General features: G+C 37.4%; 1 protein-coding gene across 5 annotated transcripts in view; it reads right to left on the bottom strand.

Moving 5' to 3' along the window:
- Window positions 1-23754, bottom strand: part of AK7 (adenylate kinase 7) — a 29643-nt gene extending 5889 nt beyond the window's left edge. Inside the window, exons 1-15 of one of the 5 annotated variants that reach the window (XM_061463949.1) lie at window positions 23562-23754; window positions 22837-23016; window positions 21620-21728; window positions 20559-20653; window positions 19506-19616; window positions 11689-11772; window positions 11002-11090; window positions 10426-10516; window positions 8971-9048; window positions 8127-8276; window positions 6739-6867; window positions 6287-6437; window positions 4630-4762; window positions 3538-3596; window positions 2553-2750 (exon numbers count right to left, since the gene is read on the bottom strand). In XM_061463949.1, coding sequence (XP_061319933.1) covers window positions 2553-2750; window positions 3538-3596; window positions 4630-4762; window positions 6287-6437; window positions 6739-6867; window positions 8127-8276; window positions 8971-9048; window positions 10426-10516; window positions 11002-11090; window positions 11689-11772; window positions 19506-19616; window positions 20559-20653; window positions 21620-21728; window positions 22837-23016; window positions 23562-23639 — 1735 coding nt within the window. In that variant the 5' untranslated portion in view covers window positions 23640-23754. Of the gene's footprint in view, window positions 1-2552; window positions 2751-3537; window positions 3604-4629; window positions 4763-6286; window positions 6438-6738; window positions 6868-8126; window positions 8277-8970; window positions 9049-10425; window positions 10517-11001; window positions 11091-11688; window positions 11773-19505; window positions 19617-20558; window positions 20654-21619; window positions 21729-22836; window positions 23017-23312; window positions 23537-23561 lie in introns of those variants that run through there. The other 4 variants (XM_061463948.1, XM_061463950.1, XM_061463952.1 and 1 more) reach the window with 4 other exon arrangements.
- Window positions 23755-24578: the final 824 nt, after the last annotated feature.

Here is a 24578-nt window from a genome sequence, read left to right as displayed (position 1 = left end):
ACTTCCTTCTTATAGGTAACCTGAAATTCCTCTATTTAAGTTTGAACTCATTGCCCCTTGTACTGTGACTACAGTCCTGGGTGAAAGAGTCCCCCTTAGCACCCTTGTGGGCCCCCTTCAGATACTGGAAGGCTGCAATGAGGTCTCCATGCAGCCTTCTCTTCTCCAGGCTGAACAGCCCAAACTTTCTCAGCCTGTCTTCATACAGGAGGTGCTTGAGCACCCTTATCATCCTCATGGCCCTCCTCTGGACTTTCTCCAAGAGCTCCATGTCCTTTTTATGTTGAGGATGCCAGAACTGCACATAGTACTCTAAGTACTGTCTCAAGAGAGCAGAAGGGCAGGATCACCTCTTTCCTGAAGTATTCTAAATTGAACGAATAATACATTTTCTATGTCAAGCAGTCTATTGTTTCTGCAATTTTAGCTTCATCTGGATATACAAATTGGAGAGCAAACCACTTTTCTAGTCATTTATAGTACTGCTAAGAATGCTATCAGCATTGGATTTGAGGTCTCAAGGACTACATTTTTTCCTTACATGGCCAAGCAAGGTTACAATGAAAATATTACAGCAATCTTAATTAACTACATGTAGCCTCAGAAATATATATATGCATACATATACATACACAAAAAATTAGTTTTGATGCTAATTGAGAGGAAAGGTCACTAATAAAGGAGTTCAGAAATTAAGGTCTTCAAAGGAAATTGCTGTTAAAAGTTTAACGTGTTTTTTGTAGGTGATCTAATATGCCTGTATCACTATCCCCAGATGAGAAAAACATGACACAGGATAACTGACTTGGAGACTTTATGGAGTGAGTCACTGTAGCAAAGTAGGATTTCCAGAATCTTGAAGCGCACTCCTTTGTACTAATCATATTTCAGACTCAGGAAAAATAATAGTCATAAAAGTAATTCATAAAGCCATACATTACGATTTTCTAAAATTAAGGTAGAAGAAAATTTTGACTATTTTTAGTCAATATTTAAAAAAACAGGCAAAATTTCTGAAACCATTTCCTACCAAGTTCCTTCAAAATATGACTGAGAAAGCAGGTGGCTTTCTGCTTAAATTTGATTGTACTTAATTTTATGGATCTGATAAACCAACTGGAACATCAGCTAGAATGGAGGGGTATTGGCAGAGCTGAAGGTTCCTCACTGAAGTTATCTTTGTAATCTGTTGTTACCATTTTACAACAGAAAGCTATATGCTTGCATCTTCAGAGAGTAGAAATTGGTGATATGAATATAGGTAAAGAGAGAGTTCCTGAGATAAGCAGGACCTAAAGACAATGCTTCTTTGAAGATGAGAATTAACACCATAAATGTGTTCATGAATTCACATTCATGAATGTGAAAATCATCTGGAAGTCACTGAACAGCACAGTTTCTATACCTCAGTAATTAAAATTAAATTAAAAAAACTAAAATTAGTAGGCCAGTGTTCCTTATTTGGAATAGAGTTTAAGGGCAATCTTTGGTGTAATTCTTAGCAGAAAACACTGCAACATTCTATCATAGAGTATACACTTTATAGTCCCCACCAAAATAAAAGACAGTCTTCGACAGTGCTACTGCTTGCGTATCCAGAAGTGTGTGAGATAGGAATATGACCAATTGATGGCATCAGGCCTTAATATTTACTATTTCTTACATTTACTTTGTTTGGTAGAGTTACCTCAATTCTAAAATGATTATACTAACACATTACTTTTTTGCACCTCTGCACTTCCTAATATGTATGGTATTATTCTCAAGATAATTTCCATTACTGACATTAAATAAGAAAACTTAGGAAATCAGTTATGGCTGAGGTTATTCAACAATTAACTTGTCATAAGTCATCTCAGATGGACATTCCAAATATCAGCAGATTGATTTTAGATGTGGGGTCTTCCCTTTTTTTCTTTCGTTGCTTCCCTTTTTTTCTTTCCTTGTTTCCCTTTTCCTCTCCCACTCAAAAAAAACCCTACCACCACAATTTTCCTTAAGAATGCTGTCATCCTGATCTTGCTGGTTTTGAACAACCAATTAGTAGTCTCCTCAACATTTCCCAGAGATCACAATTTTCTAGATAGTTCGTAGAGAAGACAAATTCTCTCACACACAGGTATAGCGCAAAACAGATTCAGTCCTAGCCTTCTACCTTTAATTTCCAATCATTTTCTTTCGTGCTTCATTATTTACAGATTAACCATATATTGTCATGACATCTGAGGATAAGTCTAAAGAAAAAATACAAGCAACAATAATACTGAAAGTCCATAAGTCTATTACTCCAGTGTGAAAGGATGCCAGATCCTAAATCAGAAAATTATTTTGAAAATCATTTAGCCTACAAAAATCAACAATTAAACCTCTTTTTTAAAAAAAAAAAAAACCAAACCAAAACAAGTTAACTGTACGAAAACAATCTAGAATCCGTATGAGTATTACAGATATTTTTGCAGGTATATAATTAAATATATATGTACACTGAAATGAAAATATTATTTATATATGCACAGTTGCATACTTAATCTACTAATTTTATTATTCCATACCTATAAACCGAGGATGTATTTCAATTTCATCAAAATAGTTGAGAACAGTCTTATCATCTGTGTTTAACTCTCTGAAAACATTCAAAGCTTGCAGGAACCGGTCCGGGGTATAATGAGTTCCAGCAACAGTGCTCTCTGGCAGATTTATTATTCTGTTTATAAGGAATTCATCAGATGCAGTCAATGAAATAACGAATTCTGTGAAGAAGAACACATTATCAGTGCCCATAGTTTTTATTGTCTTTCATCTTTCTTACGTATTTTAATATTAAACGTTAAAACATAATCCAACATAAATTAATGTGACTTGTTTATCTTTATAGAGACTTTAATTATCAAATGCTTATATTCCACTTTTCCAGTTAGAGCAATCTAACAATACTAAGAGACACATCTGTAAAGAAGCTACATACTCTAGTTTCATCAAATTGTTTCTTAGCCCTATCAGCAAGACTAATCCTCCGGTAAGCAGCACAAAAACCTGAAGAACAGCAATGCAGTGTTCTCCACATTTTCTGAGAAAGCTCTCATACAACCAACACATGCAATAAGAATAGGAGGGGAAAAAAAAAGATAATATTATGAATGCAGCAAGTAACACTGGAAAATTTAACAACTCACTTGTCTGTCAAGTCACCAAAAGTTGTCACTCTGTATTTTTAATCTCACAATTAATATTTTTTTTATTTTTAATCTCACAAATAATAACTGTTACCAGCCAACAGTTGACGGCATTTTCGCAGAAAAAAAAAACAAAACCAAACACCAACAAACCAACCAAAAAGAATAAAATATCCACAAACTGAACCCAAACCTTCCTTCTGGTTAATTGTTCACTTTCAAATAAAGGGCAGCAGCATTACATGAATTAGATATTTATTCTGTGTTAAATATGAACAGATGGAGTGTATTTTAGACTCCTTGCTGGTGGCAGCAGCATTTGAAAACTCCTCAATTTATTTAAAAAGAAATCTATCAAACTTACCAGGTGTGATTAATGTATCATATTTAGATATTTTGATTTTTGCTCCTTGTTCATCTTCACTTTCCACTAAAACAAAAGTAAGAAATGATTGACATTTTAATTTGAAGCAACACTATCATTATATTTCCTAAAAATGTGCCCAGTACATACACAGGTTTGTCCATATTCAAATAATACTAATTGTTGGAAACCAATCTGTCCTGGAAACCATACAGAGGATTCAGTATGTAATTCGTGCTGCAAGCCACCACAGAATTCTACCCTGGGACACTGATAGTTGTTTGCCTATACAGCGGAAGTATGCACATGCATGTATAATTTTAAAATGTGTCCAACTTTAACACTGATGTCCTGACCCTGGCCTCTCCCCCTTGCAAAGTACATCATTCTGACACAAATGGAGACAAGGCACAGAACAGTGAGTAGAAATATTTCACAGTATTATGGTTAAAATGGTTTCTGCCACTGAGTGGCTGCTCTTCTGAATACTCAGTAAACTGCCTTGATGAGCATGATGATTTACAGCCCAACAGAATAAACTGAATGAGACTGTTTTCTGTTTTCCTTCAAATCTCACAATGTAATTTACACATGGAGATAATTCTTGGTCCTAATGCATGGACAGTGGTTGCTCACAATTAGAAATGTATGTTGCGGAGCTCCTCTGAAGTCATATCTACTGTAGCTGATCTAACACAGCCACTCTAACCTGGCTGATAAAACATATATTGCTGCCCTGGCTGCATCCGCTCATTAAGCAGCCCTTTAAATATTATGAAGAAATTCTGCCTCAGAGTTTGCTTGAGTAGAACGAATGTTTTTGCAGAAGAAGAATGTATCATCACATCTGTGCATTTACTTAGCACTTTACCAGGAAAGTATGAAAACTATGTTGTGCTTAATTTAAATAAGGTGATTTATAATCTTTCTTAAATTTTAAGCATCATATGAAAACAGTTTTGTTTTGTGTCCTGTGTTGCAGTCACTGCAGTGCTGATGCACTTCAACTAATATGGCACTGAGAACAATAATGATGACAATATAAGCAGCAATAAAAAAGGTAGCAATACAAAAAAAAAAAAGTAGCAGTACTTACAATTAAAAAGGTCATTTGCCTGTTCATAGGTTTCTGGGAACCCATCTAAAACATATCCCTGATTCCTACAAGGCATTGATTTGAGCTTGTCCTTCATAAATTTAGTAATATACTCATCATCTAGTTGACCTAAGACACAAAGTAGGTTAATAGGTACCTAGTTTATAGCAAAGAGATATCTGAAATTATTTTACTAACATTTTATTTATTGGAGAAACTTCTATTTAGACCCCCCCCAAAAAAAGTAATTTGAGTTACTGTTTGTATATTACATGTTGTCAGCGATCTATGGGATATAAAAGTGTAGCTACAAAATAAAATTACATTTCTGTTTACAAGGTTATAAATATTAAAACTTTTAAGATACTAAACATGACAATAGCATTTTTGGTTTTGTTGTCGGGTTTTTTCTTCTTTGTCTATTTGCTTTTAAAATAATACCATCAGATTTTAATGGAAGCAGCAAAAAAAACATATAGGAAAAAAAACCCATGAGACAAAAAAAAATAATTTTCTGTTTACAATTAATAGCAAGACTTAAAGATAGTCCTGCAAAACAGGCATGAAATAGGTTTTGCAGGTTTCATTTTCAGATTAATAGATGAGATATGAACTGGTCAATTAACTTGGCTTACATTGTTGCACAAATATGTGGGAGTAAAAAGTTTGGGGTTTTTCTTGCTGATTTTTTCTCCTTTTGCAACCATTGATTCCACTTTTCTACTTTGTTTTGCTTTGGCTTTTAAAAGTCTTAAATATTTATAAACCCTTGTGATCATAACAGTATGTTATTATTTTAAAAGGCATTATTACTTTTAACAACAAATCAAGACATGCAGAGCTGATGCTGCCATGGATCTCATTATTGAAGCTTCTGGGTGTGTTACAAATTCATTGTTTTAGAGCTACACAGGATCCAAATGAGGTAAACCTTCAGTAGTAGAATGCGTTTTTAAGGGGTATCACTTTATAACACATGGAAAATGTTAAGCACTAAGTCCAAACCTACATGATTTTATTCATATATATAGATGAGAATTAGTACTTTCTAGTAATGGCAATTTTTTTAGACCTTTTTCAATCTGCAGGCTTTAAAATTGTTTACAGGATTCACTAAATACTAATTACACTGTAGAGATGGCCAAAATGAGGTATAAGGTACTCAAAACCCACCACAAGCTTGTATGACAGTGCGCTAATTATTTTTCTTACTAGAATACTTATTTGCAAATTTGATAAAGATATTATTCACCAACTTTTATATAAATTATGTTCCTTGTTCCAAGAAGAAAACATGTTATTAATATGCAGCCAAGAATTTTATGCGAGTGTATCATTGTTACTTATATATCAAGTTATAGGCTCAAAATAATTATATAAAACTTATAAAAAAGTAGAAAGATAGAAGTTCTACAATTAAAAAAACACAGTGTTTTAAAAACATATCCCTTTTAATATACAATTTACATAGTGTAATTATAATGTATTTGATTTTTAAATAGTGTACAGATACGTACAAATGGACAGGGCATGATTCTTGCTTATAATAGGAAGTAAAAGTTCTACAGCACAAGTTTATTTCCTGATTGATTTTCCATTGGATAAGGTTGCACTAGCTACCTAAATCCCATCTTAGTACTTTGTGCTTCCTACCTGCATTCTGCTCCATGTTTTCTTCTACTGTATCTAATAACTCCTGTGCGTCTTCTACATTTTCACCCTGCTCCCCTTCCTCACCATCATCTCCCTCTCCCACCTCTCCCACATTGTCAGTGTCTAGGTCTTTAGGAGCCACAATTTCTTCCTGACAAAAAGACAATAAGAATAGGCTCAGAAATTCCATACGCAAATTTGTTTTATACAAAGATGTAGTAAAAGAAGAAAAAAAAAATTAATAATTCATTTTATGTAAGCTCCTGGACAGTGAGAAACTGAACAACCTTCAGTCTCCAGAAAGAGCATAATGCCCTCTCCAGAGGTGATCAGAATGTCAAAATATATTTCCATTCTAAAATAATGGAATTAAAACTAATCTTTAAATTATGCCATACAATTTGAAATCACAGAAATTGAAATACTAGTAATACTAGAAAACACCAACACACCAGATTTGCTATTGCTTCAGAAATCACATCTTTTGATTTTATGTGATGTAGCTTGTAGTGTTTGCAGAGTTCTTCAGCAATGGTAGATTTGCCAACCCCAGGAGGACCATGAATGAAAATTTTGAGAGACTGGAAAAAAAGGATAAAGATATAACATCATTCAAACAATAGGGATGTTTTTATGTAAAAGAACAATCTCTTTTTTACTATAACTAATGGGAAATAACAATTATAACTAAACCAGAAAATACATTTTAGTTTTAATAATTTGCATATTTCTCCCTGAGTATCTCCTGCATCATCCACAGGCTTTGAGGAACACAATTAATTTAAATGTATGATGTTACCATTGGAGAAAAAGTATGCTTCTATTTAGTAGACTCACAGACTGTTTTGTGGTGGCACTATTAGTGTTTGTATAATCAAAAGAGATGAAACACAACCCTATAAACAGGACCCAGTGAATTCTGGAATGAGGTGGCAGACAGACTACTATACACATGCCCTAGCTGTGTTTCCCAGCTGAGGTGGAGTTGCTGTCATTACAATGGTTATTTTTACCTCAGAAATTTCAGATCCACTTGTATGTGTGTATTTTGTACTGATTCTTTTTTTTAATTAGATGCATATGTAGTCAGATGGAGCAGTTTAACCCAGCCACTGACCTGATATTCCTTCCAGAGGTAAACAAGCACTTTCAATTAATAACATCGAGCAATTGTAGTAGTATTTTGTTTTACACCTCCTGAAATTCTGTTCAAAGTTTGAACACGATTTATACACGCTGAATGGCTTGATCATATCAATAAATATGTGCAGGTATGACAGCCTTTTTCTGGACCTTTCGATAACCTTCCCTATACATTTCAATATGGAAATTCTAAATGTTAAGCTAATACAGGAAACAGCAAAGTTGCTCAGAACATTATGCAACAGAGCAGGATAAAATGCACTGCAGTTGAATATCCTGGCTCACTAAATATAATGGACACAAAATACTCACCTAACTACTGACTATTATAAAAAAGTCTAAATAAAAGATACAGTTATTGTGCTCTTGGAGAAAAATATACCAGGGATGCCATATATTGCATGCAGAAATTGGTTTCACAGCAGCATCTCCTCCATCAGGAAGCTTATTTGCATTTACAGGGTTTCAGTTTTAGGCATAAAAGAAAGAAAAGGATTATTGTTTTAATGAATATTACTTCTTTTTTAACTAGTTCATTAAATTTCCAGGTTTTATGTTCACTAAGCTGTATCAGTCTTCTATGTATTTTTGCTTAAAGAAGTTAAAGTTTGTGTTTATATAACCATTTTATATAGACATTTCTGTTGAAGAAAAAAAAGAAAGATGCACTTTGAAATAGCATACACCAAACCATTACCAGTAATCCTCGGCTTTGCTTGTATTCCTTGACAATTTGCTCAATGTTCTCCACCAGTCCCTCCTGAGCAACCCACTTAATGTTGAAAGACTCTTTCACAAGCCCAGATTCCATTCTCAGGTTGACAAGCAACATATCCAAATGCATTTGCTGAGGGAGCAAAGCTACATTTATTTACAGGCTTAATCTATGCCTGTTAAAAAGAACACAGCTTAAACTAAAGACCAGGATGGAGGGGTGATAATGGAAAGAATTAAAGCATAAGAAAAAAAGTTTTGTGCACAAAGCAAAACAGGCATTCTAAGCTTTTTAAAAATATGAATATTTTCCATATATATTGGTATTTAAATATTCTCATGAACTATTAAAACATGAAACATTAAACAACCATTCTGTACAATGCAAAGATTTCATATAATTGCAGGCAATAACCTCTTTCATAAATTTACTAAGTACCATCTTCAAACTACCCAGGTTCTAATTTGTTTATTTCTCCTATGAACAGTTTATTCCAGGTAACTAGATAATTACAAGATAATTTATGTATGCTGTGTTCATTAACCTTAGTGGCACCTCAATATTAACTTTTTTTTTTTTTTGTTATTTTTATCATTTTGTGTAGGTTTGTTAGAATGCTCTAGTATGCTCGGCGCTTTTCTAAATCAGGCTGTAAATCCTCAAAATAATCTCTTCTATGATGGTTAAGATATTAGTTAAACTCACTTTATATATTTTTAGGCATGTTTTAGAGTTTATTTTTTCTGGTGAAACAAAAAAATAACCTGTATTTCATGTTATTATACTTATTCTTTCCTTAAGTAATAAAAAGAAGGAAAGTACTGACTGTTAAGCCTTTGCTCAGGAGCGCATCTTCTGTTGGAATCTTCTCAGTTCTTCCTGTTCCAACATTTTTACTGATACACTATCAGGAAAAGAAAAATATAGTTATCAAATAAAATTCTTAGAAAAAAATTGAACGGTATTTCTGTGTATAAAATGTGCTTTAAATTTTATGTTACACTAATACCTGAAAAATCAGTATACTGATTTGAAATAGATCAAAGAACAGTATATTAACTTCAATGTAGGTTTAAACAGCTTTGTTTTGCTATACACCACTTCCTTTTTAGTACTTGCAACTAAACAAAACAAAACAAACAACAAAAACCCACAACCCAAAACTGCAGTCGAAAAGATTCCATAAAATTGTAAAAATTGATATAGAGCAACAGATCAAATCTACATATATGCCAGCATTCTGTCTCAAATGATGTCAATTAGCAGACATTAGTGAACAAAAGTAAGAATCATAGATTCATAGGATGGTTAGGGTTGTAATGGACCTTAAGATCATCTAGTTCCAACCCCCCTGCAGTCAGCAGAGACGCCTCACCCTAGACCATGTCACCAAGCCTCTGTCAAACTTGGCCTTTGAACACTGCCAGGGATGGAGCATTTACCACTTTTTTTGGGAAAAGCAGATAGGATGCTCCTTCCAGATACTCTTCTAATCTTCAACTATTTTCAGCTCAGAGACTTCCTAAACTATAAATAGCTACTGTGTATTTAAGTAACTTCTCCAGGTATTTCTGTCCCGTGTACCTTGGCTGGTTCAGCTTCCTGCCAAGGTAGCTCTCTGCAGGTCTCTCTCTACTGGGTATTTCCTGTCTCGACAAGAGCTGTCCATTGACTCCTGCCCTCTATTTCCCATTTGTAAACAATGACATATCCATGAAAGCACCCAACTGCTTTTCTTAGGGTGCCTAGCTGCTTCTCAACAGCTTTTGGTGAAAGACTACTTTGAAAGTCTCTGGGAAGACTGCATCAGCTTGTTCACCCTGATCCATATTTGCTATCCACATTAAAGAACTTCAGGAGGTTTCCAAAGTATTTCAAAGTACTTTTTGGAAAGTATTTCTTGGAAAGTATTTTACAAAATTCACACAGACTGCTCCCAAATAGATCGTATGTATCTGGGTGTTCTTTCATTTATTATAATAAAAAAAGCCTGAAGACTTTCAGTATCTAATTACAGTACTGTGAATCCTGTAACTTTCTTATGTAAAATTTCTACTTAGGTTAACAATAATACTGCAAGAGTTAATTGTGCAAATTCAAGTCCAAATAATGTATTTTGTTCAAAGGACAGAAGTCTCAGAGGATTTAAAAATATTTTTTATGTCATTACACAAGATAATTCAGGAAGACCTAGGAACCACTACTTTAGTAAAATGTATGTTTTTTAAAACCTTGAAGATATCCGGGAAAAAAAAAAAAAAGGAAGAATCAAATCTCTTACCTTTACTAATTCTTGCAGAGTGTGCATAGATCCATCTACTGCAAGGATATAATGAGACTTGGGCCTGTGGTCTGCTACATTTTGTAACACTCTGAAACATAGCAAACGCAGTCAGGGCCAGTAGTTGGAGAAGCATACTGGGATTTTGTTGTTGAATGCTTTTCAAAAAGAGTACAAAGAATTTGTAGAATCTTGCAGAACTTTTCAGAGCATGTATTTTCCTTAATAAAGAAGCACAGCTAGATATTTTATATGGAATTTGGAAAGAAGTTTAAAGGATAAAAAACAACATCTGTAGAAGATACTACCTTAGCCTGTTGTAGAGCCCAGATCCATTTCTGTGCTAGTTAATTGGTATCACACTCTGAATGGACTACTGCTAGTTATTTCTTAAAATCTTAGTACTAGTGCAACAGTCAGATAAGGTTTCCATAACTCTATGCCTAGTAGCAGAATGCTCTTAAACCCACTGCATAAAAGCAACAGTACTCTCTAGTAGATTTGGATTTGTCATCTAGCTGTGTATTAGTTATCGTCCAGGGGATTTTTTTTAATTTTTTTTTTTTTTTTACTTACGCTGCTAAATCAAGAATATGAATGGTTGGAATAAAATTGTTTCCATCCCCAAAAATGGGTATTGCAGGCGTCTCACTAAGCCAGCCTCTCTGAAAATACAAATAGAGAGCAATGTGTGGAGAAAGAGGTTACTTTTAACTACAGGTAGAAAAAGGAGCATTTATTTACTAGGCAAATCTGTATATTCAGGATTTGAAGTTCAGTTTCTTGAATTATTAATGGAACTGCAGTAGGGAAAGAATTCTTGAGAAATACAGACTGGAAGCCTACTAAAAACAATTTTTTTTTAATAGAATATAAAATATTTTCTTTAATTCAAATATTCCTTGATCTTGACACATTTTATTTTGTATCCCAAATAAAAGAAATACTTGGAAAAAAAGATAATAAAATGTTGAGAAGAAAGAAATTTTTCCTGATTCCATTAATATGAGAGATACATTCTCACTGTAAAGTACATATGGAGATACTATTAAAAAACTATAGAAAAAAACTAAGAAACTATAATATAGACCCAAAAAAGTGGAAAACACTTCCACTGTAGATAAAACACTTCAAGTGGATCAAATCATCAGTTTTGTTTACAAAAGTATTAAGCTTATGATACCAAAGCTACTAAAACGAATTAATCCAGTGTGGTTTTTCCCTAGAAATTAAATGAACCTTCAAAAATAGCAGGATGTCTACCTTAAAAAAGTAGTGCAAGACTCCTTCCCCAGCTCCATATTGATGTCCCGAGGCAACAATGTAAGTTGAAAATTTACGTTTGTTCTGTGAAGTAAAATCAACGAGAAAGTTTTAATAAAAAATATGGTGCTGCAAATGGGATACTGGCTTACACAGAAACAAGAGTACTTATGTAATGAGAATACAGAGTGTGTAAATTTTATCACTTAAAATTTGTAGCTAAGTCAACTGTTGCATATCCTGTAGTTTTGTAAGTCATATTGCTAAGGTTTCTGTCAAAAAACAAGCATTGCCCAATCAGAATTGATCTATGTTTGAACTGAAATTCTAAAAAAATATTGTGCTAAAATAACTGAAAATAAATCAATGAAGTGAACAGGATAACTCATGCTTCTGCTTCCTGTTTCCAAGAAAAATAATTCTGAAATTCATTGAAGCTATTTTTCTAATTGCATTATATTGGCCTTTGCCTAAAGATGTGGGAAATGCTGGAATGATGATTTTACAATCGTTTTACTTTCATTTCGATATACAATTAAAAAAAAAAAACCTCAAAACCTCAAATCCATGAACTAAGTGTTTTCTAGCCACACACCATGATCAACCCACACATTTTTTGCTGACCATTGTTACATAATGTAATTAATTTGCCTGTCCTGCCTGTTTACATATAATGTTACTGCTTGGATCAGTGTTAAGGATGGTTATACGGGGGGGGGGGGGGGAATTAAAATCGTCTTAAGGACTAGTCACTTTGAAATTTTAAAGGTGAAACAAAATTATTAAATAATTCTCATGTTGTGAAGGTCCTAAACATTGTGTATCTACATAACTATGTAAAAAAATCCATATTTACCAGCAGAGGGAATAAATGCCCAGATTTGAGACCTTTTTTTTTGGTGAAAAAAAAAAAAAAAGCATGATTTATTATCATTTTATACTGGTTCAGAAACATAAAACTAAGAACAGTGTCAGTCAATCTTTATGTAAGAATCATATAAAGGGAAGACAAGTTAAAACATCAGTATATGGTATCTGCCTGTGTGCTTTTATCTCCCTACTCAAAAATAAAACTGCAATAAAAACTATCTTAACTCAGTTGTTAACCTCTTAACAGGTTGTTACCAAAACATTACAGATTGCATAAGAACTCCCACACTTAGTTTGCTTGGGTAGTACCATGACACAGTTTGTGCCCAAAGAGCAGTAGCTCCCACGATTGCTCTGGGCAGACTGCAAACATGCCCCGGAGAATTTCCATCTCCCAGCAGGAAAGTCTGCCTCTTATGAAAGCACAGGAAGTACTATTCCTCATCTCCCTTAAGAAGAACGTGACACAAAGGATTTTATTCTACTTATCTTGCAGGAGCTTCTGCAGTAGCCAATTGTGGAGACAAACCACAGTTTGGCACTGAGTGCTATACTTCACTGAAATACAAAGCTCTGAAACAGGTTCAGTTCTTCTAAAAGTATTTATTTAGGGTCACAAGTCACACATGAGAAGGTACTCCTTAAGATGACTTGGATATACGGAATTTAAAAAAATAAGCCAATTACTAGGCAAGGTCCAGTTACATGCATCATGTTTAGTCATGAGTTCAAGTTCCTGTGTAATATTCATTAAAGCCACCAGATGTCACATTCTAGCTATTATAATCTGTTCTAGGCTTTGAAGAGGGAAATAGGTGTACATTAATGGGTACAGGAACTGTAGTTGCACTGAGAACAGAGCTGGGAGATGAAGAGCTCTTCTGTCTGTGGTAGGCAGATGTTTCTCCAAGGATTCTGAATTTTGCATGATCCCAGTCAGTGAGTTCAGAGAAAAGCTACATAGCCTGAACGCTCTGCCACAAAGGTAAAGAATTGCTAGTGGTAAAAAGCAAAAACTTCTAGCTCATAATTCTTGCTGAATTTTGAGCAAAATCTGTGGGAGATACACTAACTCAGAGGGTGAAACCTTGCTTTAAGCAACAACAGCCTTTGAATGGCACTCTGAACAGATACCAGGGCTAAGAAATTCTTCTAGCAAGAACAGCAAGATCTTCTCCACATGGCTAAGAAGGCTGCTGAACTCTGTTGAGCTCTTTGCAGGGACACTGTCATTTATTTAACACATGGCACATTCCTCAGGTGCTACTGAACTTAAAAATGTGTAAGAATCATCATCCAAAAGTCACCAGCCATCACAGAATCCTAAGGGTTGGAAGGGACCTCAAAAGATCATCTAGTCCAACCCCCTGCAAGAGCAGGGTAACCTAGAGTACATCACACAGGAACTTGTCCAGGCGGGCCTTGAATATCTCCAACGTAGGAGACTCCACAACCCCCCTGGGCAACCTGTTCCAGTGATCTGTCACTCTCACAGTAAAGAAATTTTTCCTGATGTTCACATAGAACCTCCTATGCTCCAGTTTACACCCATTGCCCCTTGTCCTATCACTGGACATCACTGCAAAAAAACCTAGCTCCATCATCCTGACACTCACCCTTTACATATTTGTAAACATTGATGAGGTCACCCCTCAGTCTCCTCTTCTCCAAGCTAAAGAGTCCCAGCTCCCTCAGCCTCTCCTCATAGGAGAGATGTTCCATTCCCTTAATCATCTTTGTAGCTCTGCGCTGGACTCTTTCAAGCAATTCCCTGTCCTTCTTGAACTGTGGGGCCCAGAACTGGACACAATAAACCAGATGCAGCCTCACCAAGGCAGAGTAGAGGGGGAGGGGAACCTCTCTTGACCTACTAACCACACCCTTTCTAATGCACCCTAGGATGCCATTGGCCTTCTTGGCCACAAGGGCACATTGTTGGCTCGTGGTCATCCTCCTATCCACCAGGACCCCCAGGTCCCTTTCCCCTTCACTACTGTCCAGGAGGTCAGCCCCCAACCTGTACTGGTACATGGGGTTGTTCTTCCCCAGATGCAAGACTCTACACTGCCCTTGTTGAATTTCATCAAGTTCCTCTCCTCCCAACTCTCCAACCTGTCCAGGTCTCACTGAATGGCAACACTCTGGTGTGTCAGCCACTCCTCCCAGTTTAGTATCATCAGTGAACTTGCTGAGGGTACATTCAGTTCCCTCATCCAGGTCGTTGATGAAAATATTAAACAGCACTGGTCCCAGCACCGACCCCTGAGGGACTCCGCTAGTCACAGACCTCCAGCTAGATTCTGCCCCATTGACCACAACTCTCTGCCTTCTTCCTTCAACCAGTTCTTGATCCACCTCACTACCTGATCGTCAAGCCCACACTTCCTTAGCTTATCTATGAGGATGCTGTGGGAGACAGTATCAAATGCCTTACTGAAATCAAGAAAAACCACATCTACCGCTCTAACCATCATCCATCCACCTAGTTACTTGCTCATAGAAGGCTATAATGTTGGTCAAACATGACTTCCCCTTGGTAAAGCCATGTTGGCTGCTCTTAATGACCCCCTCATCCTTGATATGTCTAGAGATGGTGTCAAGAATAAGTTGTTCCATCACCTTTCCAGGGATAGAGGTAAGGCTGACTGGTCTATAATTACCTGGGTCCTCCTTCTTGCCCTTCTTATAGACTGGCATGACATTTGCCATCCTCCAGTCCTCAGGCACCTCACCTGTTTCCCACAACTTACCAAAGATGATGGAGGGTGGCTCAGCAATGACATCCGCCAGCTCCCTCAGCACCCGCGGGTGTATTCCATCCGGACCCATTGATTTATAGATGTCCAGATTACTTAACTGATCCCTAACCTAATCCTTATCTACCAAAGCAAACTCCTCCTTTATCCTGACTCCTTCCGGGGCTATAGGAATCTGGGTCTCCCGGGGAGAGTCTGCAGGAGTAAAGACAGAGGCAAAGAAGGCATTCAGCACCTCTGCCTTCTTTATATCCTCTGTCTCCAGGGCACCTACCTCATTCAGCAGTGGGCCTATACTGCTTCTTGTGTTAGTTTTATTCGCTATGTATTTGAAGAAGCCCTTTCTATTGTCCTTGACCCGACTTGCCAGATTAAGTTCCAAGGAGGCCTTAGCTATCCTAATTGCTTCCCTACATCCTCTAACAGCTGTCCTATATTCCTCCCAAGTGGCCAGCCCCTCCTTCCGTAATCCATAGATTCTCTTTTTCCATATAAGTTTGCCCAGCAGTTCCTTGTTTAACCATGCTGGTCTCCTGGCTCCCCTACTTGACTTCCTACTCATTGGGACACTCTGATCCTGAGCTTTGAAGAAGTGGTCCTTGAATGCTGACCAACTATCTTGAGCCCCTTTACCACCTAGTAACCTTTGCCATGATACTTCCCTTAGCAATTGATTGAAGAGGCCAAAGTTTGCCCTTCGGAAATCCAGAAATGTGGCCTTGCTAGGTATTCTATTCCTCCCACACAAGATCCTAAACTCCACCATTTCAAGGTCACTGCAGCCCAGGCTGCCATTGACCATCACTACTTCAACCAGACCCTCCCTGTTGGTGAGTACCAGATCCAGCAGTGCTCCTTTCCTAGTTGGTTTGTCCACCATTTGCATTAAGAAGTTATCATCAGTGCACTGGAGGAACCGCCTAGACTGTGAATGACTGGCTGTTTAAGTCTTCCAGCAAATATCAGGGTAGTTAAAATCCCCCATAAGGACCAAGGCATGTAGTCATGAGGCTGCTTTCAATTGCCTGTAGAAAGCCTCATCAAATCCTTCGTCCTGATCAGGAAGTCTATAATAGACCCCCACAGCTGTGCCACCCGTACCAGCCTGTCCCTTAATTCGTACCCACAGACTTTCCACTTGGTCCTCATCTGTCCCTGGACAGAACTCAATACATTCTAGTCGCTCTTTCACATAAAGAGCAACTCCACCACCTCGCTTTGCTGATCTATCTTTCCTAAAAAGGACATAGCCATCCATAACCACATTCCAGTCATGTGAGCTGTCCCACCATGTCTCTGTAATTGCCACCAGGTCATAACCTTTAGACCGCACACAGACTTCTAACTCCTCCTGTTTATTCCCCATGCTGCGTGCATTGGTGTACAGGCATTTCAGGGAGCGAGCTGAGTATGCTAGTGGCACCCTTGGAAGATGGGAGGCCTTCTGGTCTTCATTCATACTAGAACATTGCCCCACTAGTTCAAACCCAGCTTCAACCCCCTTGCACTTCGAATCAAACCTAGAGCTCTGTGAGTGAGCTCTACTAACTCTTGCCCAGGTACCTTTTTACCCTGCAGGACAGGGTTTAAACAACTACCTTTTCCCTCAAATGAAACAATAGATTGAGAGTTCTCCCTAGTCTGCCATTCTTCAAGCCCTAGCATGTTTCTCTTGGGCTTGTCCCCAATAGGCCCAGTTATCTCCCCTTCTCCCTTCCTACCTAGTTTAAAGCCCTGTCAATGAGCCCTGCTAACTCCTGCCCCAGAAACCTTCTCCCCCTCTGGGACTGATGCATCCCACCTGCCACCAGCAAACCAGGTGTCTCATATAGCAGCCTATGATTGAAAAACCCAAACCCCGCCTTTGGCACCAGTCCCATAGCCATACATTAATCTGCAGTCTCTTCCTATTTATCTCTTCACCTTTGCTTGTAACAGGTATGGAGGCAAACACCACTTGCGCTCCAGACCCTCTAACCAGCTGTCCCAAGCCCCTGAAGTCTCTCTTCATTGCCCTTGCCCTGCTTGTAATAATTTCATCGCTGCCAACCTGAAAAAACAGCAGCGGATAGTAGTCAGAGGGCTGCACCAGATCAGAGAGTTTCCTTTTAACATCTCTAATCCGAGCCCCAGGTAGGCAGCAGACTTCCCTGTGGGATGGATCAGGTCGACAAATGGGCCCTTCTGTTCCCCTCAGAAGGGAGTCACCCACTACAATTACTCTTATTTTCTTCTTCATTAAGGAAGTTCTAAGGCATGGGGGTGAGTGACAAGCCCTAGGTGACTCACTAGATAGATCTACCCCTCCATCTCCATTTACCTGGCCCTGTAGTTCCAAGACCTCATACCTGTTACTCAAGGGCAACTGGGAGGATGGAAGGGATTGTGAGGGTTTTTGCTTACCTCTCTGAGGAGGGACCTCCCTCCATACTTCCTTGCCCCTTAAGTTTACTCCTTCTATCTGATGGTAGGAGGGAAGGGGATCTATCACTTGTTCAACCACTTCTCTCTGCCCTTGCCTTAGGGTGTGGCTCCACCAATCAATTTCACTTTCACACTCTCTGAAACCTCTCAACCTTTCCATGTCCTCCCTCAGTTCAACCACCTGCTTTAGCAGGTCATCTACTTGCTGACACCGCATACAAGCGGTGTCACTGGCTCTCTCTGATACAACTGCCAGTCACAGGAAGCTAATGTTGATCTACTAGGAAGAATACATGCTTTAGAGCCCTCCTCTTCCAAAATGCTGACAGAAACCAAACAGAGGCAATGATACCCATTGATGCTGTCCCTAGAGTTCTGGAGAAAAAGGGCTCTTTTGAAAGGCTGACAAGAGGTATGTAGTAAAAATATTCAAATTGTTGTATATTGTTCCAGTGTCTTCTCAATAGACATTCCAGCCTGGCAAACATTTAGAAGCTAATTACTTTAATAACTTTGTTACTAGTGACTCAGTGCTTTGGACTTATCATAAAATCTGAGTCAGTGGTTCATCTGGGTGTTACTGGTGGCAGAAGTTGTTGAGAGGTTTGGTGGAGGCTGTTTATAATCTTCATGTTTTTAATACTACAAGTATGAAGGTTATTCTGTAGGCTTAAAACTTCAAGTTAGCACAGTAAAACTATTTACCAAATTTTACTGACATTCTGTACGACATTCTGTACTATTAAATCCATGTTAGAATAAAATACAATTTCTAGTGCTATTTTCTCAGCAGGGCATAAGATGAGAAGTGCGTAATCAAACCCGACCAAAGGGGTTTTTGCCCTTCTATAAGTAGCCTGCTAAATTTCTACAATGGATACTAAATTGTATTTATTTTGGGAGATTGCTACCCCACAAAGAGAATGACCAAATGGCACCTTCATCATACAAAGCATTTCATTGTCTTCCAGTTTTCTTTCATAACCTCCACAATACTCCATTGCTAATAGCAACAGCGTCACTTTTCCCGAGTTGTGAACCACAGTCTGAGATATGTATTTAATAATAGCTCTTAAATACAAAGAGAGGCATGGTCTGTTCTCTGGCAGGATGAAGAGTCTAATCTGGTTGAAACAAATGAAGCTAAAGGAAGTGATTTTAGAACACATAAGAAGTAATAACACGTATTCTAGATACTCCAAATCAGCTCTATAGCCATGAATTTAAAGTGAATTATAGGGTGGAATAAAAGTCAATAAGCCTTCTGATCCAAGAGCACAAACTATCCAAGAACATGCTAGGTGTGGCCAGAACATCTTCCAAGTATTCAGATGAAACATAATATTAACATAACTTGCTCATATTTAAGATGCTGCTTTCCTTTAAAACTACACTAATATCCCTTCCCTCTACATTCTTTCATCCTCAAGTCTTTCCCCAAATAGGCCTCAGCTTTCTCTCTGGTACAACCAATGAGACAATATGTTTTTTAAATGAAATTAGCATGATTTACTTATTACCTAAAGAATAAAGACAGAATTTGGGATTTGTATTATGCAGACACTTATGTTTCAAATGACATTATAGTATTCTCTGCACTTGGTATTTTATTAATAATTGATGTTACCGATATTGATGATATCCATATCCATATAAAAGAATAAAACACTCTTAAATATTCAAATTGTTGATAATTTCCTTTACTAAGCTAATGCTCACTGTAAGAAGACCAATCAATCAATTTTTATAAAAACAATTTTTACATACAGTTTTCCCAAGTTTGAGAATGAGTTTTTCAGCATTTATATGATCTGTAAAGTTCGGATGAGCTTTTCTCCTGCGATAATCTTCATCAGTAAAAGCAATCGCAGGATCTTCCTGCAAAGGAAAAAATGTAGCTGCTACACATGTTGTAGGACAATATTTAAAGGGCTAAATGATTAAAATAAGTTCTTCAAAATAGTTTTAAAATCTGTTTTAACTTGGGTTTAATTTAAATTATTAAAATTTCTGATTCTGATATTTGAGGTTCAACATTTTGAAAGCTTCAATAGTTCAATTTTCACAGTAAGATTTTAAACTACTTTTTATATTTTAAGAAACGTGAATTTTAATTATATATACAGCATTACAGAAGCTTGAAAAACTATTTCTGTAACAGTGAATTTGAGAACTGCAACAGCATACTACAAAGCATACCCCATGGCTCCTGATGATACTTACCATATATAAAGATGTATCTATTTATCTCTCCATACACTAATTTAAATACGTATTTCATCAAATATGTAGTAAATATGGGATTTTTTCATGACTGAAAGACACAGCATGTTGTGGTTAACATAGCTTTAATGTCTTGTCTGAGCAGTTCCTAATGCCTGCCTATATCATCGTAGCCTTCTTAGAGTCATAGAATAGTGAGGGTTAGAAAGGACCTTAAGATCATCTAGTTCCAACCCCCCTGCCACGGGCAGGGACACCTCACACTAAACTATGTTGCCCAAGGCTCTGTCCAACCTGGCCTTGAACACTGCCAGGGATGGAGCATTCACAGCTTCCCTGGACAACTCATTCCAGTGCCTTACCAGCGACAAAATAAATTTACCAATTTAAATTGTCCAACAGAATAAATTTAACAATTTCAGCAGTAAGTTCAGGGCAAAAGGATCATGAGAAAAAACACACTTGCTGACACTAGCTTCATTTGCTATTGTTGAAGTACATAATAAAATATTTTGTTTAATGTAATTTAATGAATATTTTCTATTCAATGGAAATATTCAGTTAAAAATAAATAATTCACATTTTCATATTACTCACGGGGTCAGGGGGTTTGCTTTTTGCCCAGCTCATTATTGTTGAAATGAGGATGAATAACTTCTGTGTTGCAAAATGCTCTATTTCCATATGTAGGGCTGTTAAATGAAAGAAAAGTTTTTAATTTATTTTGAACTGTATTTCTCGAACTGTATTTTTGCTTTTACATAAAGGTCCTGTATAGACATTTATACCATAATGTTCAATGGGTTATGTATTTTTAAGCAAATACTCTTTATTTGGGTTGGTATAAAATAATCAGTAAATAAAAAAATTGAAAAATAATGGTAATAAAGAATCAAATTACTGTAAATAAACATAACCTACAAAGAGCTATATATTGAGTGTGGGGTTATGGGAAGAAATGAACTATTAATGTTTATTGACTACTAAGGTACTGAAAGAAAATAAAAGTGTGGGTTTTGTCATGACTGAAATATAAAAACTACAGAATTAAACTTCCTTATTTTAATTTAAAGCAAAATAATTAAATGTGAGTTATGTAACTTACGATGATATCCAAGTCTTTATGCTACAAACAGGAAAGCATCATTTAGCTTAACTATCATATAAAGAACAATACTGTGCTGTTGCCATAGAAAGATTCTAGATAATCATTAGAAATTGGATCTAACAATCAGGAGAAAGACTCAGAAAGACCATTAGCAGTACTTTTTATTGGACTTCTAAGTAAAAATATTTTTTAAATAATTACATAAAATATTGAAACATTATTTGAATATTACAGGAGCAAATATTCTACCCATCTCCCAGTGTAAATAGATAAGATGATGGTTGATAGTTATTTAGGGAAATAACTGCCTACACAGATACGTTATTTGCTGGAGCATTCCATGACAGCTTTTCTACCTTATGAATGCTAGTGTGAATTCCATGGCTCCTTGCTAACTAACAGAACAATTCCTGTGGCATTTCTTCATCAAGGAACCCAGTTTCATATTACAGTAAACTCTAAATCTCAAAGAATTTCATTATACATTTATGGTAAATTTTGATGGCTGTATAGCAACAAGCTTTCTGTTATAGTTGATAGCTATACTAACCAGAAGCAGCCCATATCGCTTCCTCTATTTGGTTTGCATCCTCAGTGATATTATACAAAACAATCTCACACTCAAGCAAGTGACTTAAGAACTCTTCTCGAGAAGACACCTGGAGAAAAAGATTGTTATTATCTGTCATTAAGTAAAAGAAAAAAAGGAGAAAAAAAAATCCAAAATTTCCTTCTTTCTGTTCAGGTTTAATTTACTGGTAGAATGTATTTTTCTAAAAGTAGGATGTTAGAATAATTCATAACACGTGTATCAAATTTTACAAATAAAGTGATGAAATGTAAATCAAATGCTGAAACTTCTAATTTACAGTACACATTAATATAGTTCAAGATGATGTACAATTTTTACTGATATTTCAGGATTCATATTTTCAGTGCAATTGTGAGTATCAAAAAAATAATCTTTATAGTCATTCTAAACAAAGTGGCAGAATGGAGAAGACAAAAAAAAAAGAAGTCCATTTACTTGCAAAATTGCATCCTGTTGTTTTTGTTGTATTCCTTGCATCACTTGGGCAAGTCCAACAAACACTTTGGGCAAGAGTAATGATTAAGATTAAATTCCACCAGCCATAAATTAATGATTGAACAGCTCAGCTGTATAGAGGTTTACACTAATATTTTTTAAATCTTTGAAGAGATTCTGGATGTTCAATTTGAGACAGAGGCAACTTTAGTTTCAGAAAACTAAATCAAGCAATAAGCAATTACATTCTTAAAAGCAAGTCTCTTACAGTTAACTAAACTCTGGACATATCTTCATAAAAAGATCCAAGTATTCAGAACAATTAGCTGCTAGTGAAAGCTGATTTCAGTGAAGAATTAAGAAGGGGGACACTAACTTTGATTCCAGCACCACTACCTTTAAAATGGTGATAAAAGACACAGAAGAGACAAGAGACACTTGAGGTGTGTGTTCTGAAGGAAAAAAGAAAGCAGATCTGCAGATCATGAAGATAGATGATGTCCTGTCCATAACTATATTTTCTAAAAAGTCTACTTTGAGTCTGAGTTCCCTCCTTCTACAATTTGCTGTATCAGACCTATCAGAGAAGACAACAGCATGGAGGAAGCAGAAGAAACAAAATACATGTGTACAGCTGCCAGCAGCAACAAAATACCAGTTTATTAATGCAGGCCATTTTACATGACCTATTTCATGTCAATATTTCTATTGTCTAAAGCAATCTGAAGTAAAACACTTACCGAATACCTTTCCTCTGCAAAACTTGGTTTAGTACTCTCTGGTTTAGAAAGGGTACCCACTATTCGGTAGACTCCCTCCTTTGGCCTATTAGAAACTTCAGCAGCCGAATTATCTTCCTCTTCCTCCTCCTCCTCTTCTATGCTTTCAAGTGATGCCCCAACAACACATGTGGATAAATACTGCAATTATACAAGACACACACTTGTATGCAAATATATATTGAACCCTACACAGCTTCTCATGATCTTGGGAAGGTCCCAACTACCTCTGATCCTGTTGTAAGTAACACACCTTTCCACTGAACAGGAAAACATTAGGGACTCCTCAACCCCATATGTAATGACTTACATCCTACACCTCAAAGTCAAAGGAGTCCCTGGGTGTCTCTTCACAGCCTGACTCTTCTCAGGCTGGTGTTATCTCAGAGATCTGTTCTCTCTCCACAGCGATCAGCTGTTGCCTGAGGTCTCCCGACCTGCATTATCCACACCTCCTGCCCCTAACTTTCATTTTTCTCCTCCTTTTAATCCCTTCTTGCCCCCAGTTCATTTCCTTAGCAGCTATTTTAGGTGATCCCAGCCACCTTGGAGGCCAACCAGAGATTCCTGCTGCGCTACCAGCCGAGGGACAGGCGGGAGCTCCCCGTGAAGGGCTGGGGCAGGCAGGAGGGCGGTGGCGTCTCAGGCAGCGACCGCTGTGGGAGAAACCGCCCCTCCGCGGTCACCTCGCCGATGCTGCGGCCGCAGTAAGAGTCGAGATGGTTGAGGAAGACCCGCCGGCCCTGCGCCGACTCCTCCGACATCGCCACAAACTGTGCCGGCGACGCGGACCGTTGCTGCGCGACCAGCGGCGGCTGCGCAGTGTGAGCAGTGGCGGTACCGGGCACTGCGGCCTGCCCTGCGGCCGGCGAGGGGCGCTGCCGCCTGCCCTGCGGGCAGGGGCCGGAGCCAGCGCGGGTCAGGAACTAGGGGCATGGGCGCGCTCCCCTTTTTTTTCCTAAATTTGTCCTGCAAACAGCGATAGCGGTAGTCAATAAATTAGAGACTTTTTTCCCCAGTTTCTCGACGCCGAACAGAACAAAATGTACCTTTCAGGTAGGAGGCAGGCTGTGAGGCTTTGTTGGTAATTCATAGATTAACAGCTACATTAGACCAATCAGGACTCATTCAGGGGTTCGGATAATGAAAACAACCGAGAGCCAAAAAGAGACCTATTTAAATTCTCCATTGCCAGGGCTGCAAAGAAGCTCCTTCCATACAGGCAACAACCGGGATAGGGAGCATTTTCTTCACGCTCAGTACCCCAGACACAGAGAAGTGTCATAACTTTCCCATTCTTGAGTTAACACTGCAGGACATTATACTAAACAAATTTCTTTCTGGTAACACCTACAAAACACCTGTTTCTAAAGAATTTCTTAGCTTATGTTTATAATAAGCACACAAAATAACAAAGTATTTTAAAGATGTCAAGGCAGCAAAGTATCCTAGCAATGTAACATTTAATTTGGCATTTTTCCACTTGCATTTCTAACACTTCCTTTCCAAGTCCCTCTTTACAATCACCTGCCTTGTTTTCCCATGACTAAGTTTCAGCAGACACAAGTTTACAGTCAAAGGTTTTCAAATGGTTGTTAAATATTTGTTTGTTTTGTTTTTGTTTTTTTTTTTTATGGGCATGATGACTTTGTTCTCTATCCCCCTTTTCAATGGCTCCCCCCAAGAAAACTACAACACACCAG

Source organism: Pezoporus flaviventris, unplaced genomic scaffold (genome assembly GCF_033815535.1).
Source record: "Pezoporus flaviventris isolate CSIRO_AGI_PZ_B2104156 unplaced genomic scaffold, CSIRO_AGI_Pfla_v1 ptg000036l, whole genome shotgun sequence".
Taxonomy (NCBI): Eukaryota; Metazoa; Chordata; class Aves; order Psittaciformes; family Psittacidae; genus Pezoporus; species Pezoporus flaviventris.
Note: the sequence above shows the minus strand (reverse complement) of the source record. Positions and strands in the feature narration are given on the sequence as shown.